We start from the raw sequence: 10516 nt of genomic DNA, 5'->3' as shown, positions 1-10516 counted from the left end.
CTTTTGTAGCAGGGGCATGCATGATTAAACCAAGTGCCACCTGTGTCTCAACCAGGAATCTTCCAGGTGTCAGGAAACCATTATGGTGAGCAAGTACAGGGTGGAAAATGAGAGAGAGAGAGAGAGAGGCAGAAAGGTTCAAGGGTGTGGGCGAGAGGTGGATCAGAAGAGATGAGGATGGTGAGCAACAGGCTGATGTATATGGCCCGCTTCCCACCTGAGCCAAAGGTAATGTCCAGGGACCTCTGATGATGTAGGTGGATCCTGTCACCACTGAAGGTTGTGCAGAGTCTTATGGTCTGGTCCATAACCTGAGGCAATGATGGTGTCTATGGGCTATGCTACCACAGGGACCATGCTGATATGAGTGGCCTGTGCTACCACTTGGGGCCATAGTGACATCTGCACTTGAGCTGCTACCATGAACCATGTCTGGGTTCATGGTCTCACCAGAGCCAGGGTCTGTGCTGTTGTCTGGTAGCCCATGTTGCCACCACAGGCCACATGGATATACAGGATCCAGGTTGCAACCTGAGACCATGATGGTGTCCAAGGGCTGTGCTGCAACCAGGGCTGAGTTGATTTGAGTGGCCGGTACTGTCACATGGGGCCACAGTGTTATCTGAGCCAGGCTGCCCAAAAGGGCCATGTCTGGGTCCATGGCCTTAACATAGCCAGGGTCTGTAATGGTGTTCGTGGTTCCTATTGTCACTGAGGGCTGTGAAAGTACTTGAGGTCTGAGCCATCACCTGAGGCCAGATGGGGTTCTGAGGGGTGTGTTTGCAGCTGTGAGCATACAGACCTGAGTGGCCTGCAATACCACAAGGTGTCATGGTGTCATCTGTGCCCAGGCTGCTGCCAAGAGTCACTGTCTATGTCCATGGCTGGATTGCAGTCAGGATCTGAGTTGATATCCATAATTCTTGTTACCACTGAGGGCTATGCCAATGATTAGGGTCTGGTCAGACATCTGAGACTGTGTTGGTATCTGAGGGTCATGCTGCCTCCAGGGCCATATTGATCTGGGTGGGCGGTGCTGCCACCAGGGCCATGGTGACATCTGAGCATGGGCTGCTGCCTAGGGTCATGTCTGGGTCTGTGGCCCTGGAGCAGCTAAGATCTAGGTGTCTCTTACCACCACAGGCTATATAGATGCTCAGGGTCTGGACAGCTACCTGAGACTGTGTTGCTCTCTGAGGACCATGCTGCCACCAGGGCCATAATACTGCTCTGAGTGACTGGTGCTGCTACTGGGGCCATGATGACATTTGGGCCTGAGATGCTGCCAAGGGCCATTTCTGGGTCTGTGTTCCCTCTGAAGATGTAGTCTGTGATGAGGTATACTTGTCTGAGGTAGCACATGAGTCATAGGAATCATGCAGGTGCAAATCTGAGGGCTGTGCTGAGCCAGACCCACCCCTTCCCTAGCCCTGGGATAGCTGGTCCCGCCCCTCACTGGATACTGCAGGAGGAGAGATGGCTTTGCCCCTCAGGAGAGAGCTGTCTCCAACACTCTGGAAAGATGTCACTACCCCTCACCACAATTGTAAAATTCACCTGGACAGCACACTAAAGCTAACTCTATTGTAGGGGATGCAAACTGAGCGTGTAAGAGCAAGAGAGCTGACCCTGACCCTCTTTCTGCTCTGTGGAGGCATGGATGAGGAAAAGATTCCCTCCACTGCTTACCCATTGACACCTACAGTAGGGGAGAGATGTGACTCTGGGGTCACAAGAGTGAAGGAACTAGTGCTGCCTCTCATCAGCTGCAGTACACAGGAGAGCTGGCCCTAGCGATTAACCATTCAGTTTTGATTAGACAAATCAGATGCCTTAGGCAGGCAAGGTGAAACAAATGCACAGAATCTTTACATAATTAACCAAATGCAGCATTGTGGCGATATTTTATCTGTATCCCCCAATAAAGTTTATCTGAGGATCAGAGGAAAAAACCAGCCATTGTATTAAGCATAGAAGTCAGGCAATGGTAGCACATGCCTTTAATCCTATCCCTTGGGAGGCAGAGATCTCTCTGGATCCCTGTGAGTTTGAGGCCACACTGGGAACAGAGTCAGGCATGGTGGCACATGCTTTAAATTCCAACACTAGTTAACCATAAAGGTCTGGAAGTCTGTAGAGACAGATAAGAAGGGACAGAGCTGGGCAGGAAGAGGAAGTGATATAGCTGGGTGGAGAGGAAAGTGAGATGGAAGGGCCAGAAAGGCATTTAGGCATGGGTATACAGGAAATAGGTCTCTTTGGCTGAGGATCTCCAAGTGGTGAGAATGTGATGGCTGGCTTCTTTCTGCTTTTCTGATCTCTCAGGTTTTAACCATAATATTTGGCTCTGGTGTTTTATTAATAGTACCGATTAGCGATTTGTCTACATAGCATAAACAAATGTAAGAGAGATAGGCAGGGCCTGTGGGCAGAAGAGAAATAAATAGGAGAAATCTAGAAAGAGAACAAAAAGGAGAAAATGAGAGTGGAAGAGAGGGAGATGCCAGGGGCCAGCCAGCTAGATGGAGTAGGACAAACAGAAAGAAAGGAAGGTAAAAAGCTCTGAGGCAAAACATAGATGAAGAGAAACACGTTAAGTTATAAGAACTAGCAAGAAATGAGCATAAGTCTCCGAGTCATGATTTGGAAGCTGATTGGTGGCCCAAAAGAAAACAGCTTAGTACATCCTGAGAAAGATTTGTGGAAGGGTTGCTTTTTTAGTATGCAGTTACTGAGCTTTATTTTCATGTTTTTCTGATCATAATTTTCTGAACTAAGTCTTCCTTGGGTCACCGACACTGATGCATGGTTGTCTACAGCATAGAACTGTAGCCCGGCCCATTCTTTCAGGTCCTCAGATCAGAGTTCTAGCAGGCAGATACGCACAGATAGGTGAAAGCAGACATCCATATTCCAGATTCAACACTATACCAACCTTGCTTTGGTAGTGAATTTCCAGCACTGGCTTACCTTTTAAATGGTGCCAGAAATGAGCCTGTATTATGCCATATTATAATCCAGACCCAGACCCAGTACTGGATGCTTAAATTGAATACCCATATTGTGCAGTAAAGTCTCCAGAAACATGCCTGTAATCATCATTCCTAACCTCCAGATTTACCTCTGGTCATACAGTTCCTGAGGAATGTTCCCCTTAATCAATCCTGTTGGTTCCCTCTCCTTACTCTCTGGTGTAGATTTTGTCACTCGCCTCAGGTGCCAAATTTTCCTAATGAGTTCTCATGGAATACAGCCTTAGTGAGCAATATCCATACTTCCTCACATAGTTGTGGATATGGCCACAGTTCTTTGGTTGTCCTGGTTAGATTCACTGAACTTAATCCAACAGTGCATGCCTATCCCCCAAGGCCTATTTTATTGTGTCACTGTTTCTATATGGATTTCCTGCTGAGTCCTAGGCCTACCAGAACAATCTGAACACTTCAAGACTGGACTTTGGATGAGCAGGTCATATATCAGATTGTCTTGGTGCTCTCAACCACATCCCACCAGCCTGTGCAATCCTAACACTCACAACAGTAGCTCTGGTCATTTAGTTCCTGTAACAGCTTTCCCTGGTGGATCCATAATTTCTGATACCTGTGTCTTCTTCATACTCCCAAGTCCTATCTGTGTGAGCACACATTAAGCATGCATTTGCATTGTGATGCTCCCCAGATTTTCTTCTGCCCATTGCCATTCCCACACTCCCTGGCCTTGCTATGGTAATACAAGTTCCCTCACTGACTTTCCCTCTCATGTACCTTGAGAATTGATCCTGCCCCATTCCTTGCATATTGTGATACATACCTCTGGATGCACACATTGCTTAGACCGCTTCCCTGCTGCAAAGCCATCCCTTGGCAATCAGAGCCATGCTCATGTCTCCAGGCATATTTGTGGCCACACAGTCATGCAGCTGCTTTCCCTGGTGAGTGTCCTTGAACCATGTAAACCTACATCTCTCCAGTACAGTTCCTAAGCCTGGATGCAGAATCAGACATCAGCTTTCTTCATGACTCTCCTCTGAACATCTGCCACTTCTGGACTGGCAGACTGGCATTGCCTGGGGATTCCTCAAGAATGTCATCCTTTAGCCTCAAAACTACAATTCAGTTCCTACATCTAGTCATGGAAATCCTACACCAGCATAGGACTAAAAAATCAGCTCCTGTACCAAATTTCCCCTCTTGTTTCCCAGAACTCACCTGAGTAGAACACATCTACTCTAGTGGGACTAGCTCCTTTTCATTGCTTACACAAAATTTGGCAGAGAATCCCAAAAGAAGCTATTATGTCAGCTTCTTCTCAGCAGTACCCCAGACATAGTTGTGGTGATATTTTATTTGTGCACCCCAATACAACTTGTCTGGGGATCAGAGATCAGAGCCAGCCCCCGAATTAGACATAGAGGTCTGGCAATGGTGGCATATATCTTTAATTTTATCCCTCAGGAAGCAGAGATCCATCCAGATCTCTGTGAGTTCAATATCACACTGGGATCAGAGCCAGGCATGGTGGCACACACCTTTAATCCCAACACTTGAGATCTCATGACTTTGTCTGGGAAATACACACACCTTTAATCCCAGGATGTAATATGGCAGGACACAGAAAGGTATGTAAGGAGTGAGGAAACAGGAACTCACCCTCTTGAGGCTGAGGATTTCAGTCAGAGAATTTGTGGACTGTGAGGTAATAGCTGGGGGCCGTGGTTTGCTCTGCTTATCTGATCAGCTTTCACCCCAATATCTGACTCCAGGGTCTTTTTTTATTAATAAGACTGTTTAACAATTTGTATTACACATAGTTAGACTTGATATTCCTTAGTTGAATTTCCTTTCTGCATCCCCTAGAACCAAGCCTCCTTGTACCATCTGTACACTCCAAGTGTCGATATGCAGATCATGTATCAGAATTGCCTGGTGATCTTGTTCTACTTTCACTAGCCAGGGCCATCCATTTACTCCCAACAGTGTCTGTGACCAAACAGTTCGTATATCATCTTTCCCTGGGTCTTTCTTGAGAAACAGGCTTGCTTGTACCATCCCACCACTCCCAAATACTAGTAAAATATGTTTATCTTATGCACCAGTTTGTATGGTCATGGTCTGCGACACCTACCCTGCCAGTACTGTCTTCATACTCTGTGGTCTAGGTCCATCATTAAATGCACAGAACTCACAACTGCTTTGCCTTGTTCACTCCAAATAATCTTGCCTGCCAACATCATCCCCAAACTCCCATACCTAGCTAGTGTCTAGCAGATTTCACAGTTACTTCAGCTGCAGCATCCTCTCGACAAAATTAAACCTTCCTCAACCTCCTGCACAATTCAAGGTCTCACATGTACCAAGTTTGCCTGGTGACCCCCATATAACCTCACTTGCTTTTGCCATTTCCACACTTGCAGAAGTTTCTCTGGTCATGTGGTGCCTGTACCCACATTTCCTAGTGAGCTCTGCCTGAATCCAGCTCTGTTAGGGTCTCTCTGTACTCCCAGACCTACATGCAATTGCTTTAATTGCTCACCAGCATTGCCTCTTTAGTTCCACTTAAAGCTGACTTCCAGTACCATTCCTATGTTTTGATGTCATGCCTACTCTTGGGGCCACAGCACTGGCCTTCCTTGGTCAGTTCTCACAGTGCCAATGCCACCTGGATTAAATCCATACTCCAACATTCTCACTTGCACATTTCATGGAAAGACTTGCCTGATAATGATCATCACAAAGTTTTCTCCAGCAATAACTAACTCCCTTACTGATGTGAAGTAAGATGACCAAAAGCCACTTTGCAGAGAAGGGTTTATTGCAGTTTATACTTTCCACCTCCAGACAAGAACCTTGAGACAAGGACTGACATGAAGGACAAAAAGAAAAGGTGGTCACTAGCTTTCTTCCCATGGGCCACTAAACTTTCTATTCTTATATAACTCACTATAACCTGAATAAATGTGACACCACCTCTAATGGGAAATCCTCTCCAATATTAAGCATTAATCAAGAGAATGCTCCACAATATTCCCTACAGGCCAATCATATAAAAGCATTTTCTCAATTAAGGTTCTTCCGATGACCCTTGGTTATGTCAAGTTGGCAAATTACTAAGCAACGCATTAGATTACTTATCAGCTACACAAAATGCATCACTATGAAGCCAAACTCTTTTCTTACTTGGTTATTCTCTAGGTCTGAATTAATCTTGTGATACTTCAAAATACGTAATTTCAAAAGCCCTTAAAATTTGAAAAGTTCATACACTATCACATTTTGGTCTCTTTAAAATGATTAAAATCTCTTCAAAAGTCCAAAGTTTCTAATATTTTGGGTCCTGGAAAACAGAAATGGAACTAAAAGCAAAAGTAAGTAAAATAAACTCTCAGTCTAAGGTGGAAGAATAAGCCCAGCTTTATGATCAAACAAAAGCAAAATCAAACTATAGAAGGGTAAATACTCATTGTCTAATGTATGAAATTTACTCACATTCTTCTGGGCTTCAAAGTGTGGTGATATTTTACTTGTATGTTAATAAATAAAATTTGGATGGAGATCAGAGGACATAGCCAGCCATAAACAAAAGTCAGGCAGTGGTAGCACAAGCCCTTAATCTGATCACATGGTGAACAGAGTCTCTGTGTATTCAAGGCCACACTAGGGACCAGCCAAGCGTAGTGACACACAGGCCTTTAATCCCAGTACTAACCACAGAGACCTGGAGGTCCATACAGACAGGTAGTGACAAGAAAGTGAGGAAGTTGGGCTCAGAGCCAATGAGAAGGCAGAACAGTAAGGCAATAAAGGCAAGGTTAGACAGGAAGTATCTCTCTTTGGGGAATCTGCAGTGGCATGGTAAGCTTAGGTGAGCTGGGGGCTCTCACTATTTCTCTGATCTCTATGGCTTTTACCCCTTTATTTGGCCCTGTGTTTCTTATTTAGTAAGACTGTTTAGAAATTTGTCTACATCAAAGAGCTTAGGTAGCTCTGGCTCTATTATCAGAAGCACAGGAAGGCTGTCTCATTGCTTAGTTCAGGTTCACAGGACCTGCTGTTATTCCTAGTGCCCATACCATGTCCTGGTGTCTCCACTACACTGAGAACTGAAAGGCAAGTGAGGCTGTCGCTTTTACAATAGCTTCTCCTCAGACCATTTCAGGGCTTTTGATCCTATCTCCTGGTGCCAAAGCTCAGCTTCTATTCATGTATCCTTTAATCCTTCCTCTTTCTCTGCCCACTGCTTCACTGTTAATACCCTGCCCTGGCTTCCCCACTACACTGGGGTCTGAATAGCAAGTAAGGCTGTACCTTTTCCAAAAGCTTCTCCTCAGTTCTCTTCAGACCTCCAATCCTGCCTAATGGTGCTAAGTTTCAGCTTCAATCCATATCTTATTTAATGCTTCCTCCTTCACTGGAAGTAAGGATGCTCCTTCAAAAATGGCCTCTTCTGACCTCTCACAGAGCCTAATCTAAGATGCTCTGTACAGTGAGATCCAAAGAATCACATCCTGCAGACCCATTTCCACACTTCTATTCCTAGAAAAATTCACTAAGTTCCTATACCAGCTTTTCCTCACCAGCTCCCCTCAGTTCATGACTGGATCTTCAGAACACCATCCTCATCAATAAATCATCTCCCCAAATGCTATATCTTCACAAACATTCTTATGAATGTGGGGCAAAGTATTTAAACATATGGCTGTATGGGACCTTTCTTACTTCCAGCCATATCTGCCCTTGTCATGGCCACACTTTCAGACCTAGCTCTGGATGCACTCATTGAGGAGTAGGTGATAGCCTTGTGTAGTGAAGTCCAAAGCACCTCACCCACATTTTCATACTCCCTGATATATATCCTTTACTGCTATTTCCTGGTCATGTTCACAAGAGCAAACTGGACTGTGCCATCTTTACAATCGCAGACCTATGTCTGGGTATACAAAAGGCAAGGTGGCTTTGCCTTTTCATCCCAAAGTTACTGCCTATCAGAGGCATCTTCACACTTCCAGGCCTTTCTCTGGTCACACAATCCTTGCACCTGTTTTCCATGGAAAGTTTTTCTGTAACAATCATCCACACTCCAAGGTCTAGCTCTAGAAGCCCCAGTAATGCACTAGCATTCTTGGTGAAAGATCAGCACCAGCCCTCTCACCCAGACAGCACCATTTCTATGAGCTATATACTAACTCTTGTTCAGTACTTACAGCATTGGCTTTCGAAGTTGAGTTCCCCATCATCAAGCTCTCATATGTTGTCTCCACACTCACAAGATTAGCTCCAGATATGAAGATCAGGAACAGACTTTGCTTGGTGTGTTCCCAGGTCATCACCTGACTATTCATTCCCTACGCTCCCATACCTCTTTCCAAATTTACAGCTCTTGGGATGGCTTCTCATGAGTTCTCAAAAAAAATAATTTGTTCCTCATTGCTAGTTCTCCTGAAGTCAGGAATTAGAATGTAGCTAGATCTACTTTCATGGACATAAGACCCTCAGAACAGGTTTAAACCACCCTCCCTGAGTGAACCTACAGTTCTCAAAACCACAGTAATCTGCCATTTAGTGGAACCAACACTTTGAGACCTCCCCCAAAATAATCGTTCTTGTGACCCAACTGACCATTGGTTGAGTTCATCACGTGAGGAACATCAATCATCTCTTCATATCCATGTAAAGCTTAGGCCCAGTATCTGACACATATCACATCCTCAATAAATGTCTGTATTCTGTAGATGGTTTGTGTAAGGTCCCAACGTGCAAGATAGGAGAGAACATTGAAGAAATCAGTCAATTATGAATTGATATTTGCATATTTGTAGCCATAGGAATAGCAGCTGCTGTAATTTTCAAAAATGATATATTCATTATTATTTCATGTGCATTGTTATTTTTGCCTGCATTCATGTCTGTATGAGGGTGTCAGATCCTCTGGAATTAGAGTTAGAAGCAGTTGTGACTTCTAGAGTGGGGACTGAGAATTGAACCTAGGTCCTATGAGAAGAGCAGACAGTGCTGTTAACCACTAAGACATCTCTCCATCCCTAGCTGCTCTAATCTTACTTGTACTTTATTAATTTTCTTTTTAGGTGACATATTTGCATATATATATATGTGTGTGTGTGCGATGAGAGATGTATTGTGGCTCATTGGCTAATGATACATAACATTCATTGTGTTTGGGAACAAAAAGCTCAAAAAACAGCTTAAGAAAAGCAGGGAAATCAGGCTGTACAAGGAATCGAACACTGGGAATGGAACCTAAGGTCTTCTACAGGGAAACCCAGAACTCTGCCCCTAGGCAACATTCCCAGGGCCCTTTGTGCCCTCTCAAATGGTGTAAAAAAGACTTTGACCCAGGCTAAAGTACTAGTGAATTCATGACTGGTAAGCTAGCTAAACCCATTTCCACAGACCTAAGACTCAGAACACTGTACTTCTAGCTAAAGGACAATAGGGTACAAATAGTAAACAATGATCTGTTTATGTAAAAATATTAAAAATATGCTTAATACAGGTCAAGACACACACACACACACATGCACACACGCACACACACACACGCACATGCATATATCCAGTCCCTACATCCTTCCCTTTCTCATTTCATGGTTCAGCTTCTCAGTGTTTAGGTCTCCATTCTAACTTCTAGCTCATTCATTGTATATTCATGCCCTCTCCAAACCACTGGTTAAGTTTCTTTTAAATCAATGTGGTTTGTAGCTCACAATTTCTCCATCTATGAAAATTGTTTTAAAAGTGCCAGTATCATGCAGGGGTAGTGGTGGGGCATGCTTCTAAGCTGAGCACTCAGGAGGCAGAGGCAGGAGGACCTCTAAGAGTTTGAGACCAGCCTGATCTACAAATCAAGTTTGAGGACAGCTAAGACTACACAGAGTAATCCTGTCTTGAAAAGCCAAAAAACAGAACAAAACAAAATACAAATAGGAGACATGAGAAAAAAACTTGTAAGGATTAAAAGCTTGTCTTTTTCTCTTATGTCCTCCCATCCTTCTCCAGTGGTGAGGGAAACAAAAGATCAGGAGAGAGTGGGCTCATGAAAAGGGGGGAGAGGAAATGGGAGTCGAACTTAAGGCCTCAGGTGTAGTAGTCTAGTACCCTGCCATAAAGCCACACACTGAGCCTTGACAGAAGTCACTTAAACAGACTTATGAAACTGCTGTGACATATGTTAAACACTCCTGAAGTCAGGACTTAGAATGTAGCTAGATCCACGTCCAAGGAACCAAGACTCTCAGAACCAGTTTAAACTGCCCTCCTTGTGTCAACCTACAGTTGTCAAAACCATGGTAAACTGATGTTTAGTAGACACAACACTTTTGAGATCTCTGTTAAAAAATCCTTGTGAACCCACTGACTGTTGGTTGGGTAATCATGTGAGGAAAATCAATCATTTTGGCAAATCTCATGGTAATGCTTTGGCCCAGTACTTGACACATATCACATCCTCAATAAATATCTATGTTCTGTAGATGATCTGTGTAAGGTCCTATTCCTTCTCT

The 10516-nt window shown here is 44.2% G+C and overlaps 1 protein-coding gene across 1 annotated transcript in view; it reads right to left on the bottom strand.

Moving 5' to 3' along the window:
* Nucleotides 1-292: 292 nt before the first annotated feature.
* The window catches only part of LOC118576399 (testis-expressed protein 2-like), a 36867-nt gene continuing 26643 nt past the window's right edge, over nucleotides 293-10516 (bottom strand). The window contains 2 exon segments of the mRNA XM_036176664.1: nucleotides 293-681; nucleotides 1176-1348. Of these exon segments, the coding sequence (XP_036032557.1) occupies nucleotides 293-681; nucleotides 1176-1348 (562 nt within the window).

This window comes from Onychomys torridus, unplaced genomic scaffold (assembly GCF_903995425.1).
Source record: "Onychomys torridus unplaced genomic scaffold, mOncTor1.1, whole genome shotgun sequence".
Classification (NCBI taxonomy): domain Eukaryota; kingdom Metazoa; phylum Chordata; class Mammalia; order Rodentia; family Cricetidae; genus Onychomys; species Onychomys torridus.
This window is presented reverse-complemented; position numbering and strand designations above follow the sequence as displayed.